Here is a 24,040-nt window from a genome sequence, read left to right on the forward strand (position 1 = left end):
TCTGTTAATGCTCAGCATCCAGTCCCACCAAGATATAAAAACCTTCCTAGGCTTTCATTTCTGGCTTGTAAAGCTCCCAGCGGTCCATTTGAAAGCTAAAGTATTGTCTTAACTTTAGTTCCAGGGCCAGTTTGAAGATGATCTCATTAAGTTGAAGATAATCCAAAGGGAGAATTCAGAAAAAATACCAAATCAAGCTTTCAGAGGTTCATTTATTTTGTGAAGTTGGTTAAGCAGCTAATTAACTGCACTGTCCAGCCAGTGCCCTTTGGCTTATTGTTCCTTTGATGCATTAGAAACTAAGCCACGTGAAGTCCCTGTCTTGTAGGAGGCAGTGGAGTATAGTGGAAAGAGCAAAGGCTTCAGAATCAGATAGATATGCTTTGAATCCTGCCTCAGCCACTTAACTAGTTGTGTGACCTTGGGCATTTGCCTTTCTGGTCCTTAGTTTCCATATCTGTAAAACAAAGCTAATAATACCTCATGGGATAGTTAGAAGGATTAAATAGGGTAACATGTTAATAACCTTTATGTTAGAGGGGCGCCTGGGTGGCTCAGTCGTTAAGCGTCTGCCTTAGGCTCAGGTCATGATCCCAGGCTGCTGGGATCGAGCCCTGCATCGGGCTCCCTGCTCAGCGGGAAGCCTGCTTCTCCCTCTCCCACTCCCCCTGCTTGTGTTCCCTCTCTCGCTGTCTCTCTCTGTCAAAATAAATAAATAAAATCTTAAAAAAAAAACAAAACCCTGGGGCGCCTGGGTGGCTCAGTTGGTTAAGCGACTGCCTTCGGCTCAGGTCATGATCCTGGAGTCCCGGGATCGAGTCCCACATCGGGCTCCCTGCTCAGTGGGGAGTCTGCTTCTCCCTCTGACCCTCCCCCCTCTCATGTGCTCTTTCTCTCTCTCTCAAATAAATAAATAAAATCTTTAAAAAAAAAACCTTCATATTAGAACTTAGTAGATATTTAATAAATGGTGGTTATTACTATTGCTTTAACAGACCATAAAGAAAACACCTAGACTTTTTTCTGTTTACTCGAATGCTTGGGATTACATTGTCTAATACTCTTCATCATTGCCAATTTTGCAGTCTAAAAGGGACTGCCTAGTCTTTTTCTTGTGTTGTTTTTCTTTCACTTTTCATGAGTGATTTTTTTTCCACATCAAAGACCTAAACAGACTCATTTAGAGATAACCATTTGCTGAATGAAGTTGATGGGGGAATTCTTTTCTTCCTTCAAGATTCCCCAAAGCCAAAGTTTCTCTGTATCTTTCTTTTTTTTTTTTTCTCTGTATCTTTCAATCTAGAAAGAGAAGTTTATATATTTCCATTCTGGGTCCCTTGGAAGATCTAAACTTGATTTCCATTTCAGATGCTACAGGGTTCAGAGATCACATTAACTCATGAAAAATCATCCTCCTTCTTACTGAACTGTCAGCAAATGCTCATAAATCTTTTAGTTGAGGTACTCCAGAAATGTAATATATTGTGCCATCCAAATTAGTAAGCAACCTGATGACTAATTTCTCTGGGTTCTTCACCTAAGTGTAGAAATTTCGTTTGGGGAATGTTTGTCTTTTGGGCTGATGGCTGGTTCTGCTTAAGTGACTCTCTTATATACAGTCTTCTTGTTTTCTCCAGGGACAATGGTGACAGATCCAGGCACCGAGCTCCACGCAATGCCCGGATGTCTGCACCTTCACTTGGACGCTTCGTTCCAAGGTAAGAACTGGGTAGCCAGCCTTTGTGAGGGAGCCTTTATGAGAGCCTGGGATTTCATTTTTAAACCTACTTTCTGGACTTTGGATTCCGTATCTGGAATTATTTCCTGGTGAGCGTATAATCCAGCCCTGCCACTTAAAGACTTGATAGGAGATGATTGGCCACAATGAAAAGAGATAGAAAAGTGCCTGGGGAGTATCCTATTCAAGATTAGAAGCCTGAGAAACTGCAGAAGAAAGATCAGGAAGGAGATACAAGTCTGCAGAAGGACAAATTCCAGGAATTTTTATAATGTGCTGGGCTTCTGTGGATTCCTAAGTTTAGTGGATCCCTTAGCCTTGGTTATTGGGGGTAGGTGGATAGTATATCTCCTTTGTTTTATGGTAGTCTTTCATAGGCTTTTCACACGTGGTTCCTTCTTGTAGGCGTTTCTTGCTGCCTGAGTACTTGCCTTATGCGGGGATTTTTCATGAACGTGGACAGCCTGGCTTGGCTACTCACTCTTCTGTTAACAGGGTCCTGGCAGGTAAGGAAATGTTTCTTCGGATTTTGAAAAGTTGAAGGGGCAGGGAGCCAGATAAAGCTTTCCCCCCCCTTTACCTATGTTGATGTAATGGCATCTTGTCATGTGGCTGAATACTCTGTTTTGAGGTCTTGTACCCAGTTCCTTACTTCAAGGCAGGAAACTAGAATGGAGCGAAGCTGTTTACCTTGCCCATTCCCACTTCCTTCAAATATCTTTTTTTTTTTTAATTGTTTAAACTCTTTGTTTCTTAATCCAGCAATTAGATTCTAGCTATGCTTTTAATTGAATGATAAAGGTGTCTTGTTCATGTTTTGGTTGGTGAGATACTCATGAACCAGATCCTGTGATTTAATTAGGAGCTTAATGCACACCTCTTCAACCCTTCGCTCATCTGCCAGCAGATGGAGTTTCCAGGCACTGTGGAATCTTCCAGGGAAGGAGGAGGAGGAGAAGAGACCCATAAGGCTGGCTCAGAAACCTCAGAAACAGAAAATGGGCTGGACAATGCCAGTTGAGGCAGTTTTATGGTGGCTGAATAGCTTAGTGACCGTTTTTGGCCTAAGCTACACGGTGTGACCAGGCTCTCAGACGTAGTATGTGCTGCTGCTTCTGGGCAGTGTCTAGAGAAGGAAACAAAGCAGAATTCTGTTTTTTTCTGACAAAGGTTATTTCCCCATCACACTCTTTCCTCCACTTCGAGGTATGCTACCTCTAAATTTATGTATGTGAAGGCATAAAAGGTATAAAAATCAGTCCACGTTTAGGTGTGTCTTTAATAAGCATTTATTAAAAATTTCTTAAAGATACTATGTTTTGGAAAATCTGGGCCACGTAGTGGTTAAAGGTAGGAAGGGATCTGGGTGAGGCAGTAACACTGTCAGCCTGGGAGAATGTGATTTCTAACCAAGCTATGACAGCTGGAAGGCCACAGGATCTCTGGTCTCCTAGATACAGGTTTCCTAGGTAAGACTATCCTTGACCCAGGGCGCCTGGGTGGCTCAGTTGGTTAAGACTATCCTCGACCCAGTGTCAAGGCCCAGAAGTCCTAGAAACCTCAGTGGTTTCTCTGCTAGCCACCAGACTCTTTGTCGGCCCAGGCTTGGCCGGGGAGCAGACTATATCTGGGTCCCCTGACAACCTTGTCTGAGGACCTCTGGCCCTAGTGGGTAAGCAGATGCCATGCCTCAGTGCCTCTCCATGCTTGGTGTTTCTGTGTGGCTTGGCTGATGGCATGTGGAAGCTCCTCACTGGCAGATAATCACTTGCTGCCAGGCAATACTATAGAGCTCTTCTCCACCCTTTGTTCCAGACATCTGCCTGCATCACCCCACACAGCACCTTCTGTTCCTCTACTGCTAGAAAATCTGTTTCCTTGGCATTTAGCTTTGCTTGGGAACAGCTGTATGTTTATTTCTTCCTTAGATTTAAGAACTCTACTGCCATTTCCTGTTTCCTACTTTATGCCCAGAGGTCTGACCCCCAAATGGCCCACTTTCACTTATGGATACTTTTGAATATAGGGGTTGTGTTCCAGCAGGCAGCTGTTAACAGATATGAAATCTACTGAGAAAAGTTCTCAAAGAATGCAAAGTATCTCAAGGGGAAGGAAATCTAGATTCTCAAGAACCTCACTCTTGAATTAGGTTAGCAGATGGTTTCCATTCACAATTAAACCAGTTTCTTCTGTTTTCTCAAGATACACATTACAGAGAACCTATTGGTCTTTTCGTAAAGGCCCTCAACGTTTGTAGATATAGGTTTCCTCTGCTGTCCAAAAGTAGTGTGTTTCTACAAAACCTTATGCAAGCCAAAATGGCGCAAAGCGAAGAAGCAATTACCATTAATTTATATGGAAAACATTTTTAGTATACCCAAACCCAAAAAATAACCTCTCTCAGGCTTTTCTGATACCTTAGGACACATCTTTTTTTTTTTTTTTTTTTAAAGATTTTATTTATTTTAGAGAGAGAGAATGAGAGACAGAGAGCATGAGAGGGAGGAGGGTCAGAGGGAGAAGCAGACTCCCTGCTGAGCAGGGAGCCCGATGCGGGACTCGATCCCGGGACTCTAGGATCATGACTTGAGCCGAAGGCAGTCGCTTAACCAACTGAGCCACCCAGGCGCCCCTTTAGGACACATCTTGCTAACAGATGCACACAATAAATTGAGATAAAGCACAGATGTGCTCACAGACACAGTTCAAAGCTATGGCAGCTTGATGCTGAGAGTGCATGCTGCCTCTGTAACAGCTCATTGTAAAGCAAATGCTGAACACTATTTTCACTTTTCACCTTTTTTCATAAGAGTGAAAATCCTCTTCAGATTTCCTTCAGTTAGTGAAAACAAGGTACTAATGTTGGTCTTTTGTAAAAGTGAAGTGGTGTAACACAAACTTTCAAGAAGTGGGGGCGGGGGGGGTACCTGTGTTTGGATGTCCCTCCAGATTCTGTTGACAGCTGTATTACTTCTGTTCGTCTCTTGAGAAAATTCCAAGAATAATAACAACAACCAAAAAAAAAAAAAAAAGCCTAACATTTATTGAGCACTTGTTGTATACTAGAGAGTATTTTAAATGCTTTTCCAGTTATATTTCATTTCTTTCTTGCAGTAATCCTGAGATAGGTACTATTACCTAATTAACAGTGGAGGAAACTAAAGCCCAGAAGGCTAACTTGCACAGGGTGATACAGCTAGAAGTTGAGGAGCCAGAACTGAACCAGGCAGTGGGACTCCAAAGCTTCCTAGTCTGCCTCCCTACAGTTATTTTAAAGGACAAAGTATCAAAATAGCATGCTTCTTCTAGGACCTTAATCTGGAAGAGGGAAAGAGCTCCCAGGGAAATTGGCTGATTCCCAGGGTTTTTCTTAATTGCATTAATTCCTGTTTTATTTATTTATTTATTTATTTATTTATTTATTTAATCTTTTAAAAAGATTTTTATCGTCAGAGAGCACGAGCACACAAGCAGAGGGAATGGCAGGCAGAGGGAGAAGCAGGCTCCCCGCTGAGCAAGGAGCCTGATGCGGGACTTGATCCCAGGACTCTGGGATCATGACCTGAGCCGAAGGCACTTAACCGACTGAACCACCCAGGTGTCCCTAATTCCTCTGTTTTAAGCAGTTTCTAGACATAGCCTTTTATGACCCAGTGGTGCTTGCTGAGGAAAATCATTATGTAGTAGCCCTTTCTTTGAGCCTTCTAGCCCTCATGGATGCAGATTTTTGCTTTTTATTAAACTTACTGTGATCATGTAATAGAGCTCCTGTAATAACGGCTTTTGGAGTGAAAGACAAATTGGCCTGTTAGCAGTAAGCACTCCCAGTTTTCCTGGAAAGGCAATTTCACTTGTATGATTGGAATGACGTTGTAATGGTTTCAAAACAATTATATTCAACAGGTATTTGTTGTGTAGCTGTGTGCCCGGGACTGTTCTAGGCTACCAGAGTGAATAAGAGGCATGATTCCTGTCCTCCTATAACTCCCAAGTCTAGATGGTTGACTATACCTCAATCTGGCTGTTTGGTTCTTAGCTCCAAACATAAAGCCAAACCTTTTTTCTTTTTTTAAAGATTTCATTTATTTATTTGAGAGAGAGAGAGAAAGCACGAGCAGAAAGAGGGGCAAAGGGAGGGGTAGAGGGAGAAGCAGGCTCTTCACTGAGCAAGGAGCCCGATGAGGGGTTATCCCAGGATCCTGGAATCATGACCTGAGCTGAAGGCAGATGTTTAACAGAATGAGCCACCCAGGTGCCCCAAAGCCAAACCCTTTGAAAGGTGAATGCCTTTTTGCAGGGGTGAAGCAAAAACACACCTGCAGTATTTGGAGGTGTGACCAGTACTATGGTGGCAAATGAGTCTCCAGTGGACCCGTAGCCAAAGCCATTCAGAGTCATCAACAAAAAATGGATTTGCAGAAAATTAAGATCCATTCTACCCACTTCCTCCCACATGAACCTGAGAGTGGTAATAGAAAACAGAAGCTACTACAGAGAAGTGTTTTGATTGTTAATTTCCATCTCTTCTTCTTTATCTTGGTGCCTTCCCCACAATTCTGTAGGTTCCTGGTGGCCTCTAGTCACCCATCAACCCATGCCATGCCCCTTCTTTGGTAACACAAATTCTGAACCTATACTTAAAGTAGTGTAAGTAAATTTAAAGCTCCTGCAACTCTGTCAGGTGTATTTCTGGGGAAACACACAGAAGTCTGGGGAGCTCCCCCTGCTGACTTTTTAGTAGACAGCTCTAGCTCTGTGCAGTAGCAGCCACTGATAATAAAGAAGGACATAAAGTTAATGACTGCCTACAATGAGCCACGTGCTGTCCTAAGTGCTTTCCCATATATTACCTCCTGTAATCATTATGGCAACCCTGTGAAGTAGATCATGCATTTCCGTTCTGCAGGGAAGAAAACTGACATTCAGAGAAGTTAGGTCACTTGCCCAATATAACACAGTGAGAGGCAGACCTAGAACTTTAAACCAGGTCTGTCTGCCTGACTCATAATCTTCTGTGCCATGTTTTGCCTGAGTTCAAGTAGGGGGTATCTGCCAAAAGGCTTGTAAGCTTACAATTTTTTCTGCATGTTTGAAGCCTCATAAAAGTGAAATGAGAAGCCCTGGCAATTACTGGAAGAACAAAAAACTTCTGAGGGATAGAGACCTGGGTAGTGTAGGGTATTAGTTATATGTCCTGCCTAATCTTTTTGACTTTCATCCTAATGAGCATCTGTTCCCAGCAGATGTGGGCCTGATGTACTTAATTTAGTGTTTTGATTAAAATCAATGGGAAGTGTCAGGGTTTTCTTGCTCCTTGCTGCAGGTCATTGGGGCCTGGTCGAGTGTCCTGGGCTATAGATGGCTTTGTGCCCAGGCATCCTAATTTTTCTCTTATGATTTCTTCTTTGACCCACTAGACGTTTAGGAGTATGTTCTCCAATTTTCACATATTTGTGAATTTCCCAAATTTCCTTCTGTTGTTGGTTTCTTATTTAATGTCATCGTGGTATATGATTTCAGTTATCTTAAATTTATTGAAACTTGTTTTATGGCTTAGCACATGGTCTGTCCTGGCATATGTTACCTGTGTGCTTGAGAAGAATGTGTATTCTGTTGTTGCATGGAATGTGCTGTAGATGTTGGGGAGAACTACCTGGTTGATAGTGTTTTTCAGGTTTTGTATATCCTGGCTGATTTTTGGTCTAGTTGTCCTACCCTTTGTTAAGAGTGAGGTATTGAAATTTCCAATTATTATTGCTGAATTGTGTATTTCTCCCTTTAGTTTTGTCAGGTTTTGCCTTATATATTTTGAGACCTTGTTGTTAGGTACATATATTTTTATAGTTGTTATGCCTTCCTGATGAATTTAACTCTTTTATCGTTATAAAATATCCCTCTGTCTCTAGCAATACTGTCTTTAAATCCGTTTTTTTCTTATATTAGTATAGCTACTCCAGCTCTTTTATGGCTGTTGATTGTGTGATATATATTTTTTCTATCCTTTCAACTTTTAACCTATTTATTTCTTTGAATCTAAAGTAGGTCTCTTATAGAAAGCATATACAGTTGACCTTTGAACAATCGAGGGGTTAAGGGCACAACCCTCATGTAGTTGAAAATCTGTGTATAACTTTTGACACCCCAAAAACATAGCTACTAATAGCCTACTGTTGACAAGAAGCCTTACCAATAACATAAACAGTCGATTAGCACGTTATTTGTGTATTGTATGTATTATATACTGTATTCTTATAAGCCAGAGAAAAGAAAATGTTATTTAGAAAATTGTAAGGAAGAGAAAATACATTTATAGTACTGTATTGTATTTATCAAAAAAAAATCCACATCTTAAATGGACCTGTGCAGTTCAAACCTGTGTTGCTAATTTTTTGTTTTTTATACAATCTTTGCCTTTGATTGCATTATTTAGTTCATTTACATTTAATGTTGTTGATACAGTTGGATTTTGTGTGCCATTTTGCTATTTCTTTTCTGTATTTCTTTTTTTTTTTTTTAAAGATTTTATTTATTTATTTGAGACAGAGAGAATGAGATACAGAGAGCATGAGAGGGAGGAGGGTCAGAGGGAGAAGCAGACTCCCTGCTGAGCAGGGAGCCCGATGCGGGACTCGATCCAGGGACTCCAGGATCATGACCTGAGCCGAAGGCAGTCGCTCAACCAACTGAGCCACCCAGGCGCCCTCTTTTCTGTATTTCTAATGTCTTTTTTGTTCCTCTGTTTCTCCTTTGCTGACTTCTTTTATATTAAGTGGCTATCTTCTAATGTACCATTTTAATCTCTTTATTGATTTTTAAACTTTTATCAGGATCTACTTCAGACTTATACAGACTTAGTTCTGGTAAGATACAGAAACTTTGCTACACTATAAATCTATTCCCTTCTCTCTCCTTTGTGCTATTATTGTCATGTATATTACATCTATATATATTACAGACCCAGCAATGCAGTGTTAGAATAATTGCTTTATATAATCTCATGTCCCAGGCATCGGCATCCTTCTGTTTATTGCCTGTTGTGGGTAAGACAGAGCTACCTCTTTTGTAAGACTTTACTTTTCCTTGTTAACTTTATTTTTGGTTGTCTTTTGCCTTTCTTAGATGTTCCCCATTTCCCTGGTACCTTAGAGAATTACTTTTAGGAGGCCTGTCTGGTCTAGCTTGGCCATGTAGGTGGGCATCTGGGGCCCTGGGCTTGCTGACTTTTAGGAATTACCTTGATTTCTCAACCTGGTATCATAGCTCTCTAATACAACAAATTACCTAATATAGTAGATCTTTGCTTGAATTGGCAAATCTGGGAAAGATGAGTAGTATGTGTGAATACGGTTGAGGGCCATCATGGTATACTTAAATGAGTATGAACATAAATGAATAATAGTTCTGGTGTTGGGCCATTTATCTCCGTGACTGGACTCTCTATCTCTGTGTCCTGTACCTCTCTGGTACCTAGTAGCCAGGCAAATAAAGTGAGTGACACATTCCAACTCAACATCAATTAAGATGGCTGTTTATAAACCCCAGATAAATGGACAATTAGTAGTGGCGGTACTAGCTAGTGCTCCTTTAATAATTAACCCAATTACCTTTCATTCTGCTCCAGTGATGAAAGTGAAGGCGATAAGGGGCTGGCTTGGTTGCCTGGGAAACAGAGAAGTAAATGCAGCACTCCTTCCAGAGAACCCAGCCTTCCTAGATAGACACCTTACAGCACCCAAGACTTTTACTTACTTGGTGTCCACCAGTCGCTGGAGTATTGGGGTCCTCTCTACCCCAGCCTTTTACTGCATCTCCTTATACTGCTAGTGAGAAGTGTGCTTATTGAGAACCAGGGTCTTAGTTTCTAAGCTTAATTGCCTGTGCTGCTTCAAGCTTTTCTAGGGAAAAATACTGGGCTTTGTCAATGAACTTTTCTATCCCTTTTATATATATATTTTAAAGATTTTATTTATTTGACAGAGACAGCAAGAGAGGGAACGTACACAAGCAGGGGGAGTGGGAGAGGGAGAAGCAGGCTTCCCACTGAGCAGGGAGCCTGATGAGGGGCTTAATCCCAGGACCCTGGGATCATGACCTGAGCTGAAGGCAGACGCTTAATTGACTGAGCACCCAGGCGCCCCTATCCCTTTTATATTATATGACTAAGTTTTTCTGTGCCTCTGTCTCTCCCCCAGGAAATTTCCTCTTGATCTTTACCTACTTGTTGACGCTTCCCCACCTGTGCCCTTTCTTTACTGTCATTTTGAAGTTTATGTAGCGCTTTTCTAAATGCTTAACATTTTCCAGGGCACTTTGGGTCTTATGAAAGAATTAAATGGTTCTGCCCTTAGGGAGTTGACAGTCTAGCCAGGGAGTGGCCTGATTTTCTCTTTTGTTTTCGCCCTGCTACTAAAAATTTAATAATTCCCCTGGGACTTTAACTGCCAGTTCTGATTAGCTAAGGAGGATGCAGCTCAAACATGGTGTGGACTAAGGATTTATGTCTTTTGGGACAGTTTGAAGAAACTCTGACTGTGTCCCCATTTTTCTTTTGATTGGGTCTGTGAGGATGAGTAAGTGGGAGTTTAGGGAGGATAGCTGCCATTTATAGTATATAGTCTGCTTAGGAGGCATTATAGCAAAATGTTTGAGTTTGGGCTCCAGAGCCAGGCTGTCTAGGTTCAAATATTCATTCTGCTACTTCCTAGCAGTGTTGTCTTGGTTAATTTATTTTACCTTTTGGGGGCCTCAATTTCTTTATCTGTAAAATGGGCATAAGAATAGTTCCTAGCTTATAGGATTGTTTAAAGGATTGAATGAGTTAAATGAGTGAAATTAAATGAATGAAACATTTAGAATAGTATTTTTTGGCACACAAGTATTCAGTAGATGTTAGCTGTTATCATTATTATGATTTTTATTATAAATTTTGGAGACTAGGATGAGTTAGAACTATGCCAGTCTCCTCACTGATTATAACCTTGCTGATCTCTCACTGTTTTTCTGTGTTCTCCCCAAGTGGGGCTCTTCCTGGGTTCCAAGCAGGACTTTTTCCCCTTTCGCTATGGTCAGTGAGTTGAAAATACTGTGGACCTTTTGTTCTATGGCACCAACAGATGGTAACCTGAGAGTCCTTGTGTTGATAATTTGACAGTCTAGTGTGTCCTCTGTTGCCTGTAGTCATGTTCCTCAAGCAGGGAAGAATACAGGAGTCACAAAGTTTGCATATGACAAACTATTTTCTGTCCCCCATCGGGACTTGTGTTGATAAAATGAGCATCTACTCAGCAGACCGAGTGTTTGCTTCTGTGTACCCATGGCAACGTGGGATTCTCAAAGTGTAGTTCCTGGACCAGTATCATCATTACCTGGGAAAGTGTTATAAATGCAAATTCTTGGGCCCTACCCCAGGCCCACTGAATCAGAAACTCTAGTGGTAGCCCCCAGGAATTTGTGTTTTAAAGAGTCTTGTAGGTGATCATGATGTACTTTAAAATTCGAGAACTCACTGAGCTAGGAAAAGATGCAGAGACAGAGGCATGGGAAGAGATGAGGTGGTAATACCAGGACCCCAAGATACATTAGTGCTGGTGAGACCCTGTTGTATAACTCTTCTTCATCTGGAGCTGTTACTAATGGGGAAGAATGAATGAATTCTTAAATTACATACAGAGTACTCAGCTGGTATATCAGCCATTTTGATTCAGTGAGCATTTATTGAACTTCTCTTGTTTAATGGTACAGTGTTAGGTGTCCAGATGAACAAGACATGATCTCTGCCCTCTAAAGCTTACCACCTCCTAAGTTGGTATTATGCTAAATGCTAGACTAGGAGTATAAACAGAAAGCTGGTTGTGGGAGCTCAGCACCTTACAGTATTTCTACAGCAGGAAGTGAGAGGAATTGACGTATGTAACCTCTCTCCCAACTTTTTTTTTTTTTTTGAAAGATTTTATTTATTTATTTGAAGTGAGAGAGAGAGTGAGAGAGCACGCGAGCCATGGGACAGAGGGAGAGGGAGAAGCAGGCTCCCCACCAAGCAGGGAGCTTGACGTGGGGCTCGATCCCAGGACCCTGGGATCATGACCCGAGCCAAAGGCAGACGCTTAACCGACTGAGCCACCCGGGCACCCCTCTCTTCCAACTCTTAACCAATTTTTCACCTGTTCCTCTTCCTTCTCCCAAAAAGAAATATTAATGTCAGTATATCTGGATTGAGACCCCACTGTTTACTTGTACTTTAAGCTTTCTGTATTCTGGGGCTTCCCTAGACATAGAGTGATCTCACAGCTTATTAAGTCCTGTGGTCGCCTACTCCTTAGAAATACTAGTCATTTTGAAGGTGCCAACTTAAAATGGCCTCTAATTTTAAGTACTCAGTGTAATGCCAGAACCTTTATGTCTCTCTTCTTAGGTTATGTTTGTTTTGTGCTTTGACATGTTTTGTAACCCCTCAAAACAAATGATACTGTATAGAAATCTACAGAGGAGATGTGAGGAAAGAAAAAGCTAAAATGTGAGGTCAGAGCCCATATTTTCTAGTGGAAGCAGTAGCCAGACAATCTCCACTTTATTTGAGATTAGAGATCTTCTGCAACCCCTGGAAAGACTTGGAACAATCCTTTTGCTGTCCCATCTACTCCATCAGTTTTACCCACATGATCAGTATAAATGCTGGAAGCTAATAAACCATGCTAACCTTTCACCTCTCCTTTTTAAAACTCTACACTCACATAAGCTTTTCTTTCTCTTTCTCTTTTTATGAGCACAAGCAGCCTCATTTATTCCATACTGGCTGGAAATGCCATGGAAGCTGGCAGACAGCACCTCTCACCCTCTTTACCAAAGTAGAGCCAACCTGTGGGTGTTAATTTCCTTTAACAACTGCTAATCCACAAGGCCAACTCTTCCCCAGGGTCCTTGTGCCACTCAACTGGAAGCCAAGAGCAAGCATGGATATCTTGGTATAAGCCATGATGTGGAAAGAGGCACCTGCGGGTGGGTGACCAGGGACCTTATGGAGTGTTGAGACTTCCTGGAGGTGTTTCTTTTGGTCGGGAGTTAATTTTCACCCCAGAGCCAGGTAGTTATCCTGTAGCCACAGTTTCTCATTATTACAGGGCTTCTGAGATCGGTCCCTTGGTTTGTCCTAAGCCCCGTTCACTGCAGCTGTATGCACCATGCAGAAGGGGCCCAGCTTCACTCCTGTTGTTTTGAGCAGTGGGACTGTATTCTTTGGGAATGCCTGCCTGGCAATAAACTCATGATTTTTTCTCTTTTTTTTTTTTTTTAATTTTTTATGATTTTTACTTTTGAGGCTTATGGCTGGCAAAGCACATGCTGGAAGTATTTGTTCCTAAGCAGAGAATTTAATTAGTCTAGGCTACAAAGGAACAGAGGGAAAGCTGAACAGGAGGTAAAAGGTCAAAGTTCCCAGTGGAAACAAGGGTATTGTTCAGGAAGGTGAGGTGTACTTTAAGCATGTGAGGAGGATATATATTACTTATTTTCATAAATAAATCTGGCTAGAAAGGTAAATTTTCTCCAGAATCTGCCATATTGCCAGTGGCTGCTTTTGGTAGTACCTACTGGTTTTTTCAACAGCAAGATTCTACCAAGGTCTATTAATTATAGTTTCCCTTGGACTGGTAACATAAATGAAAGGACTGACATGGAAATATGCACAGCCTCTCCTGCCTATTAAAGTTTTACCTGGGCAAATATGTCAGAGGCTGTGCTAGTTCTATAGCAGCACTTAAAATTATCCAACGTTACCCTGCATGCTGAACTGGCAAAGGGTTGTGAAAAGAAAGAATGTGGTAAGTCAAGCTTAGCTTTGACCATGAGCTAATATTGGATCACATTTGCAAAATGTAATGGCTATGGAATATGGTGCTTCAAATGTGCTTTTTTTTTTTGGTTAAGATTTTATTTCTTTATTTGCCACACAGAGAGAGGGAGAGAGCAAGCACAAGCAGGGGGAGCGGCAGTCAGGGGAGAAGCAGGCTCCCCGCCGAGCAAGGAGCCCAATGTGGGGCTTGATCCCAGGATCCTGGGATCATGACCTGACCTGAAGGCAGCTGCTTAACCAACTGAGCCACCCAAGCGCCCTCAAATGTGCTTTAAAAAACAAAACAGACCAAAAAACCTAAGGGCAGTTATGGTATGCTAAGTACTGTTCTAAGCACTTCTCACATATTCACTTAATCTTCACAACATTCTAGTGATGCCCTGTTTCTACTCATTTTTGCAGATGATGAAACTGAGGCATAGAGGGATTGAGTAGTTTGCCCAAGACCACAGCTAGTATTGGCAGAGTGGGAATTGGGGATGCAAGCAGTCTGGCTTTAGATCAGGACTTTTCAAACGGAACCATCATGGGGTATGGGTGACTCCTTGTTGGTAGAAAAACAGACTGAAATTTAACCTCTGGCCTTACTTTAAAGAGAACAAAAATAATTTGTTTGGTTCCCGAGACTGCTACTGGGGAGGGGGCTACGAATTCTGCTGTATTCTTGTTGCAGCTCCTTTGCCCTAGAAAGGGGGCCCTGTAGAAATACATTCCCAAACAATGAATCCTGAAGAGGTAATTACACTGTTGCCATCCCATTGGGAAGAAGGCTGGGGCGGTGATTACATTCCGAAACAAAGCTGTTCGTGTATAATTGCACTGTGCTGCTCTTATCAGTCTGGGGAAGGCAGGCCTCTGGGCTCCATCCTCATTTGTTTTTAAGATGAAATCCGAATAGCATTCAATTAATAGGCAAGACCCAGGCACAGGGAAGTCAGCCAGAAGAGCCAAGAGGACATTAACTTGCTATTGCAGTTTGCTTCTACTTAAGTTTTGCAGACCTTTAAGTATCAGCAAATTTGAGGGAGAGCCCATCAGAGAAAATGTATTTGCTGCTAATGAAGGGTTGGAGACCCCAACTTAGAGGCTGTGCCCCAAAGCCCTCATTGGTCTTTATGCAAAGAGATGGTTGGGTAGCAGTGAAATTTCCCTCTTCCATCAGCAGCTTTTGCTCTATCAAAAGATGGCCGGCCCCTCCCTCAAATCTTTCTCTAAGACTTCTAGCATATATGTTTTTTCATGTATGTGGCTTCTAGTCATGGATCAAAAAGCTCCTCTATGGTTCTATTGAGATAATAAGGCTGACTTTTGTTAAATTTTGGCAATAATCTCTAGATCTGGCCTGGAAGAAGAAACAACACTAATTTAATTGTTTTGTGTTATGATTCAGAGAGTACAAAACGGCCGATGGCCTCTTAGGCATGCTTGTTGAACTAGAGCAGAGAAGGGGGGTACGGCTGATGTTATCAGGCTGTGGGTTGCATAGAACCTTCAGAAGTGGCGTAGCCTTGGGGTGTCTGGCTGGCTCAGTCGGTAGAGCCTGTGACTGTTGATCTCAGGGTTGTGAGTTCCAGCCCCACATTGGCTGTAGAGATTACTTAAAATCTTAAAAAAATTTTAAAAAGTGGTGTAGACTTGGCCATTGCATCAGTTAGCTCTTTCTGCCTCACAAACCACCCCAAAATTTATTGGCTTAAACCAGCATATATTTTTCTCGAAATTCTGTGGGTTCAGTGTGCAGTTTTTCTGGTCTGGGTCGACGTGGCTACTGTTTGTGGTCAGTTGATGGCTTGGCTGGATATGTATGGTCTTGATGTATAGGCAGAATAATGGCTTGCCAAAGATGTCCACATCCTAATTCTGGGCATCTGTGAATATGCTACTTTCTGTGGCAGCAAAAACTATGCAGATCTGACTGAAGTTACAGATTTTGAGGTGCGGGGAGGAATTATCCGTATGGACCCACCCATTCTAATCAAATGAGACCTTAAAAGGGGAAGAGAAAGGATAGTCAAAGACATGCAATGATAGAAGATGGAAATGGCCCTCAGCTAACAAACAACAAGGAAATGAGGACCTCAATCCTATAACTGCAGGGAACTGAATTCTGCCAGCAACCCAAAGAGCAGGGAAATAGATCATCCCCTAGAGCCTCCAGAAAGGAATACAGCCCTACCAACGCCTTGATTTTAGCTCCATGAAGACCCATATTGGATTTCTGACCTGCAGAACTGAAAGCTAGTAAATTTATATTAAGCCATTAAGTTTGTGGTAATTTCTTTCTTTTTTTTTTTTTTAAGATTTTATTTATTTGACAGAGAGAGAGAGAGACAGTGAGAGAGGGAACACAAGCAAGGGGAGTAGGAGGGGGAAAAGCAGATCTCCCGCAGAGCGGGGAGCCCGATGCGGGGCTCGATCCCAGGACCCTGGGATCATGACCTGAGCCGGAGGCAGACGCTTAACGACTGAGCCACCCAGGCGCCCCAAGTTTGTGGTAATTTCTAATGGTAGCCATAGAAAACTAATATACAGATGGCTTCATGGACATATCTGGCAGTTGGCAGGCTGGTTAGCCTCAGCTGGGATGATTTATCTCTTTACTGTTCACCAGTAGGTTACCTCATCCTTCTTCACGTAGAGTCTCAGGATTCCAAAGAGAAAGAAGAGAGGTCCGGCCTCAGTGCACAAGCATGTTTTAAGGCTCTGGTTATGTCACTTTGTTTCATCGGCTAGAGCAAGCTACCGGGCTAAGCCTGGAGTCAGAGAGGGCACTCTCCAAGGGTGTGAATACAGGGAGGATTAACTCATTAAAGGCAATTACTGTAACATTGTACCACAATTTAGTAGATTTTTTGAGATCTGTGGTAGCCTAGTAGCTCACTCTAAGCAAATTGCCCTTTTTTTTTTTTTAAGTGTCCTTACATGTACTTGAAAGTTCCAGCATTTCAAGGGATATAGATGTATAGATTTGGAACTTCAGAGAAACATCTTGGCTTAGATCATTATTTGGATTATTCAGAGAGACCTGAATTTAGGAATTAAATCCAAATAGGAAGCTGTATCCTGGTTTTCTAGATACAGTGTTTCAAAGAAACTACCTTTTATCTTTCTCTGGGTGTTTTCTGGGATGTAGCCCTCTATTTCTGTGTGCTGGAGGGTGAAAAGATGTGCAGAAGAGATTTGTGGGTGGTTGGGCCCCTTGGGGCCACATGTATTTCTGTGTAGGAGTAAGACTGGCAGAATTAACAGTACGAGCACTTACTAATCGGCTGTCAGTGAACCGGTACCTGTGGCATCATTTATAATCCGCAGCTCCTTTAACAGAAGCAACTTGGAAGAAAATTTCCTGAAAACTAAGGCAAGGGATCTTTGTGTGCCCAGTCACTGTGTCATGTTGTGCTTATTTATACCAGCAGTTGGGAGAAGCTAGAATTGAGTTCTTCTCAAGCATAGGACTTCGCTTTTGTTTGACTTTATTGATGAGACTGGTAAACAAAGCAAAACACGATGTTATGGGCTGCGAATGTGAATGCATGGATTGGACCTCAGGCACGTAGAGACAAATTTCATATTCACCAGTGATTCTTTTAGGACTTCCTTGATGTTCTTTCAGAGCCATCTCAGTGGCTGGTAGGATGTAGACTCTGCTGCGGGCAATTTTGTTCAAAATGGGACAGCCTGTGTACAAGAGAGGTGTATACTTACCATTGAGAATTTTTTTTTTTTTTTAAAGATTTATTTATTTGAGAGAGCGAGAATGAGAGAGAGAGAGAGTACATGAGAGGGGGGAGGGTCCGAGGGAGAAGCAGGCTCCCCGCCGAGCAGGGAGCCCGATGCGGGACTCGATCCCAGGACTCCGGGACCATGACCTGAGCCGAAGGCAGTCGCTTAACCAACTGAGCCACCCAGGCGCCCACCATTGAGAATTTTAGCTGGCTTTGACGAGATCATCCAGCTCAACAGGGCACCCAGTATGCTTATTAAACATCTCTTTGCCCTGCCTCAAAGCTTAGCCAGGATTCAAGAAAGTATCATGAGGGGGCGCCTGGGTGGCTCAGTTGGTTAAGCGACTGCCTTCGGCTCAGGTCACGATCCTGGAGCCCCGGGATTGAGTCCCACATCGGGCTCTCTGCTCGGCAGGGAGTCCGCTTCTCCCTCTGACCCTCCCCACTCTCATGTGCTCTCTCTCATTCTCTCTCTCTCAAATAAATAAATAAAATCTTTAAAAAAAAAAAAAAAATACCATGAGGCAGAAAGGGAGCTGCTGCCACAACTTGAAATGTACATGTGTGACCATGTCTGCTACTAGAAAGTGAAGTGACATGCTCAGCTGAGCCTGGGATGGGGAAAATGCAGATTCCACTCCCAAGAGGAGGGGGAGCAGTGGTGTACCTTGGGAAGGAAGAACAGCACTGAGAATGGAAATATACAGACTGTTTAAAGGGCTTATCTCTTACTCTGATAAGAGGCTCGAGTCTGTGGTGATGAGATCCAGCCAATATCCTTCTTTTCTTCTGCTTTTGCTCTTTGGGTCCCCTTCCCCTCCTATCTTTACGTTTATCTCCCATGGGTCACAGAATTTTAACTGGATTTTCTTTAAGGTAAAATGCATACAGCTAACGTAAGAGGTAATTGAGAGTTTATGAAAGCCACAGACTGTTTCTTGGTCTAAATATTTTCATTGATTCTGCTGAAGTGAGGTGACTGGGGAAAGTGGTAAAATGTTCTATTGCTTATTAGGTAAACTAATTAAACCTGAAAATATCAGTGTAAAGCTGAGATAAGGTTTTTCGAACACCCAATTCCACCCTCATGTTCTAGGTGAAAAGACTGCAGGGAGAGCTTAGGAACACCTGCTCTGAAGGTTTCCAGCTATTCTCATCTTTGTCTTACCTCGGAAGAATTTTAAGGTCTTACGGGATAGAAGCAGCCAGCACCACGGGTTAGCTTGGGAATCTTTGGATACCTCTCTACCACTATTATCCAACCCAAGCCACCCCTAAAAATACGCCATCTAGGGGCGCCTGGGTGGCTCAGTCGTTAAGTGTCTGCCTTCGGCTCAGGTCATGATCTCAGGGTCCTGGGATCGAGCCCTGCATCGGGCTCCCTGCTCCGCGGGAAGCCTGCTTCTCCCTCTCCCGCTCCCCCTGCTTGTGTTCCCTCTCTCGCTGTGTCTCTCTCTGTGAAATAAATAAATAAAATCTTAAAATAAATAAATAAATAAATGAAAATATGCCATCTAAATGAAAACAGTGAGCTTGCTCTGCTGGCAGCTTCCAGACCTGTCCCCACCCAACCCCACCCATTAAACTGTTGACCCTAAGACTCATTTATAGACTTTCTCAGGCTGCCACTGGTACAAGTAACAAGAATTGGCCATAGAATTTGGAGATTGTAATGGTGAAAGAAAGGCCGACTGTCCTTTCATTCTCCTCAGACTTCATGTATACTTTTTGTCTCTTTCTATTCTTATTTCCCTGTTTTAAGTTTGGTTAGCATAGACTTACTAGTCTTTGTTTTCAGGCACCAAGTAGAGTTGTCTACCTTTTCCTTTATGTTATTAGTGTCTCTCCCAAGTGGGAGAGGGGCTTTTTTCAAAGAGGCTAATGCAGCTTCTGGAGAGAGAGACCGTGTGTGTGCTCTTTCTGACACCCAAAGAAAAGCCATTGGAGTTTAGAAATTCTGAAAAAAATAATCTTAATTTTGGTATTTTGGGATATTCTTTATTTAAAGATGCCTGCTTTGGGAGCACCTGGCTGGCTTAGTTGGTAGAGCATGTGTCTCTTGATCTTGGGGTTGTGAGTTCAAGCCCCACATTGGGCACAGAGCTTACTTTTTTTTTTTTTTTTAAAGATTTTATTTATTTGACAGAGAGAGACACAGCGAGAGAGGGAACACAAGCAGGGGGAGTGGGAGAGGGAGAAGCAGGCTTCCCGCGGAGCAGGGAGCCCGATGCGGGGCTCGATCCCAGGACCCCGGGATCATGCCCTGAGCCGAAGGCAGACGCGTAACGACTGAGCCACCCAGGCACCCCGGGCACAGAGCTTACTTTAAAAAAAAAAAAAAAAAATACCTGCTTTCTTTGCCCTCCTTATTTTGAATGCCACAGTTTGCTATTCCACCTCCTTCCAGATCTGAGACCTTAGAATAAAAGTGAAAAATAGATGGAAAGAAATTATGGGAATCTTTTTTTTTTTTTAAGAAAGAATTATTTTTCTTTTTTTTTTTTTTAAGATTTTATTTATTTATTTGAGAGACCACAAGCAGGTGAGGGGCAGAGTCAGAGGGAGAGGGAGAAGCAGACTCCCTGCTGAGCAGGGAGCCCCACGTGGGGTTCGATCCCAAGACCCCGAGATCCTGACTTGAGCCGAAGGCAGATGCTTAACCAGCTGAGCCACCCAGGTGCCCCAGAAGTTATGGAATTCTTAATATCAAGAGCTAAGCAATGTTGGTCAGAATTTGAGTATTTTACATTTTACAATTTTACATGACTCATAATTTTTGTGTGGGGAGTATAACTGAAACAAACTATCAAACTGGGAATGGCCTAAGGGCCTTGTTTCTGAAGGAAAATGTGAGAATTTTGAATCCTTAGGCCTTTTAATTGTGGCAAATTGAATTCTGCTCAGAGCTCCTCGTATATCTTCCCTTTGTCTTTCCTTCATTGGGCAGTTTGTGATGGGAGGGGCTTTTTTTTTCTTTTTAAATATTTTATTTATTAGAGAGCACAAGCAGTGAGGAGGGGCAGAGGCAGAGGGAGAATCCAACTCCCCACTGAGCAGGGAGTCCACTTGAGCGGCCTGATCCCAGGATCATGAGATCATGACCTGAGCCACAAGGCAGACCCTTACCACTCAGGCGCCCCTGGGAGGGGCTTTTTTGTGTGATTAATAAACTCATCAAAGTTTATTCTAAACGAATACAGGTGAGATTAAGGTTCAGCCTACCTCCCAGAGACATGCATGCTCTTTTCTCCTTCTTCAACCTAGGACCTAGGCATTAAACAGTTGATTCTTTCATTTATGGTCTCCTTTGGCTTTGGTGTTCTTAAATGTTGAACATTAGGAAATCTCAAGGAGTCACCCATACTGCTTGCTTTTGAGAAACCAAAGGTTTGAATTCTTTTAATCATGATTAATCCTTTGTATTCCAGATTATACCTAGCATTGAGCCCTGGAGGCTGCCTGCCATCTAGGTTGACTAGGATTTAAAGTTAATTGGGTTACTATTCCACTCTCAGAAGGATCTAATGTACTTTATTATTTATTTATTTTATTTATGCTGTTGAAAAGACTTTTTTCCCATTTAACAATGTATTCAATCCACCTCAACTCATTTTCTCCTCTCCTCTTCTCCACGCATTCAGGCTGATCCTGTGAGAACATAGTGTGGTCCCCTCCTCATGTTACAGATCTATGGAACATCTCAAGTTGAGCTTTAAAATTTACATTTCTCAACTATATACTGTATTGCTTCTCTTCTGAACTTTCTTGACTTTTGCTTTTTCCTTCTCGTCTTTCTGCTCTAAAGACCATGTCCAGGATCTCTGTAGAAAAAGGTAGATAGGGATTAGGTATCCTTCGTGAACCAGGACTGTATTTCTCTTCTTGAGCCTAGTCTTACCTGCTAGCCATAGGGAAAAATCTCAAATGAGTACTAGTCCTTTGTAGGTTCTCCCCCTTCCCTCTGTCCAACAGACAGTCTAGCTACACTAGAACAAAGGGCAGAATTTGAGGTAGCAATTAGGGTTTCTTTTTGTATTTGAGAAGTGTATGAATGGATCTATTCTGTTCATATTGATCTTACATCTCAGAACAATTATTTCTTCGTTTATTCTCTTATTCATTGGAAACTATTTTACCTCACTGGTTCTGATATTTACTGACTTCATATGAAATTAATCAACAGGAAAAAATACCAAAACTGACTGATTTTACAACTATATCCATTGCTATACGAATGGATAATATAGTCTTGTTTTCAAGTTTGTGTGTAATAAATTCAATGGAATGTCGTTTTTGAGTGCTACTATGTGCTAGGTCCTATGCCAAGTGCTGGGAAATTTTTTCTTTTTTTTTTTTAAGATTTTACTTATTTATTTGACAGAGACAGCGAGAGAGGGAATACAAGCAGGGGGAGTGGGAGAGGGAGAAGCAGACTTCCCGCGGAGCAGGGAGCCCGATGCGGGGCTCAATCCTAGGACCCTGGGATCATGACCTGAGCCGAAAGGCAGACGCTTAATGACTGAGCCACCCAGGCGCCCCAAGTGCTAGGAAATTTTTTTTTTTTTTTAAGATTTTTATTTATTTGTCAGAGAGCACAAGCAGGGGGAGCAGCAGAGGGAGAGGGAGAAGCAGGCTCCCCACTGAGCAAGGAGCCCGATGTGGGACTCGATCCCAGGACCCTGAGATCATGACCTGAGCCGAAGGCAGACGCCCAACGACTGAGCCACCCAGGCATCCCAGGAAATTTTTAACAGAAAAAAAAATTAGGTTAACTTCATTAAGAATCCTTACATGTTCGATTATTTTCCTACCTTTTCAGTACTTTGAATTACTGTTGTTACTCTGGATCCAGAAGTACTAGATTTTAGGTGATTCTTACCCCTGATCATTACATCACTGTCACAGTTTTCCCCACAAGTAACTGGAGAATAATTAACTTTATTCTATGACAAAGCTTTAACCCAAAAGATGTCAATAGAATATTTATCCTATCAAAGAAATGTGTTACAAAAATGCAAGCTATCACTTCTCTAGTTTTCCTTGTGTCTCTTCACCACACCTGAAGTTCCTACTACTCAAACCAGACTTCATTAGTCTCCTTTTCCTCAACAAGCTGTTTTCTTTCCAGCTTTGGCTTCCTTCAATCAAGTCAGTCGTCTCTTCCTGGCTATCACAGAGGCTGTCATTCTGTTGTGATACAGGAGGATGTAGTCCTTAATGAGTGCCTTTGGCACTGTTTGTCAGTTGTTTACTTCCCAATGATGTTGCATTAAAGTTTTAATTAACCACTAAATTTAAGTTGACTTCTTAGTTGAGGCAGCTTTCTTTTCCTGAAGGCAGGCTGACTTTTGTTGCATAGCTTAGCACAGTGGCATGCCACCAAGTTTAGATCAGTGTATAAAATGCACATTTGCTAAAAAAATTTTTTTAATTGTTGATTTAGGGACTGAGGAAGTCACACACGTGTTCTAGAGTAGGATACAAGTTGGTAGGAGTAAGAGGTAAGAGGCTGGTGCCAAAGAAAGAGCTTGTGTTTCCCAGAGCATGTGAGAAGTTAGCCTGGCGAGTAGGTGAGTGAACAGTCTGGGCTTGGGACAATAGTCTGCTCATTGACACGGTACCAAAGTCCACTAGATAGGCTCCATGAGACATTGTCTTCTTATAATAGTGACTGTGTTTTTATTATTGCTGACTTGAGTGTTGTTATGAGTCTTTTAATCCCTTCAAATATACTGCCCCAAAATATAGTATGTATGTTGTGTTCACAAACCCAGATGTATGTTGTGAACACAGAAAGACTTGGCAACTACTGATCTTGTGTGTTGGAAGTTGAACTAGAAGTTGACAGCCTGGCTATTGTCATTCTGCCTCCTTCACTATATAATTTTTTTTTTTAAGATTTTATTTATTTATTTGACAGAGAGAGAGACAGCGAGAGCAGGAACACAAGCAGGGGGAGTGGGAAAGGGAGAAGCAGGCTTCCTGCCGAGCAGGGAGCCCAATGTGGGACTCGATCCCAGGACTCTGGGATCATGACCTGAGCCGAAGGCAGATGCTTAACGACTGAGCCACCCAGGCGCCCCCTTCACTATATAATTTAAGTGAGTCATTTAGTCTCTTTGTCCACTTGACAGGAGAGGATGTGGTGCTTACCTCCATGTTCCTTCTAGGGATTAAGTAGGAAAAAATGGCAAAGTACTCTAACTTCCTTTGGAAAAGATATCAAGTCAAAAGGAATAAAAGTAGATCTATGCCTTAGCACTCAGGTTATTTGCAGTACCTGAACTACTTAAGACACATTGGGCCTGCCAACTTTGGATGTTCTGGTGACAGGAACACCTCAGTGCTAAGAGACAGGCTCAGGTGGCTGAAAAGGATCCAACTCAGCTTAATAAAAGGAGTCACTAGAGAACATCTGACTTGTGCTAGGCACCCTTGGGACATAAATACTGGTGGAACACAATGGAGGTGGTCACAGCTGCAGTAAGGAGGGAGGTCGGGCCTGTCCAGGGTTTGCGCATCATCTTCTCAGGCTAAATGTAGTTCATGACATGTCCTGACTATGCTTGGCTAATTATTATTTTGACCTCTTTTCCAAGCATTTAATATCAATCAAAGATCTTAGGCCATTGGCCACTCCTTTGTAAAAGTTAATGTGGTTGTGAAATGAAACCTCAAATATTGAAATAAAAAGTTATTCCTTAACCCCTTTGAGAGATTAAAAATGCC

The 24,040-nt window shown here is 42.3% G+C and overlaps 1 protein-coding gene across 6 annotated transcripts in view; it reads left to right on the top strand.

Moving 5' to 3' along the window:
- AMBRA1 (autophagy and beclin 1 regulator 1) overlaps positions 1 to 24,040 on the top strand; it is a 146,208-nt gene that overhangs the window by 51,207 nt on the left and 70,961 nt on the right. For all 6 annotated transcript variants that reach the window (XM_044919409.1, XM_044919411.1, XM_044919410.1 and 3 more), the window contains 2 exons: positions 1,638 to 1,718; positions 2,144 to 2,244. In XM_044919409.1, coding sequence (XP_044775344.1) covers positions 1,638 to 1,718; positions 2,144 to 2,244 — 182 coding nt within the window. The remainder of the gene's footprint in view (positions 1 to 1,637; positions 1,719 to 2,143; positions 2,245 to 24,040) is intronic.

Source organism: Neomonachus schauinslandi, chromosome 11, assembly GCF_002201575.2.
Source record: "Neomonachus schauinslandi chromosome 11, ASM220157v2, whole genome shotgun sequence".
NCBI classification, from domain to species: domain Eukaryota; kingdom Metazoa; phylum Chordata; class Mammalia; order Carnivora; family Phocidae; genus Neomonachus; species Neomonachus schauinslandi.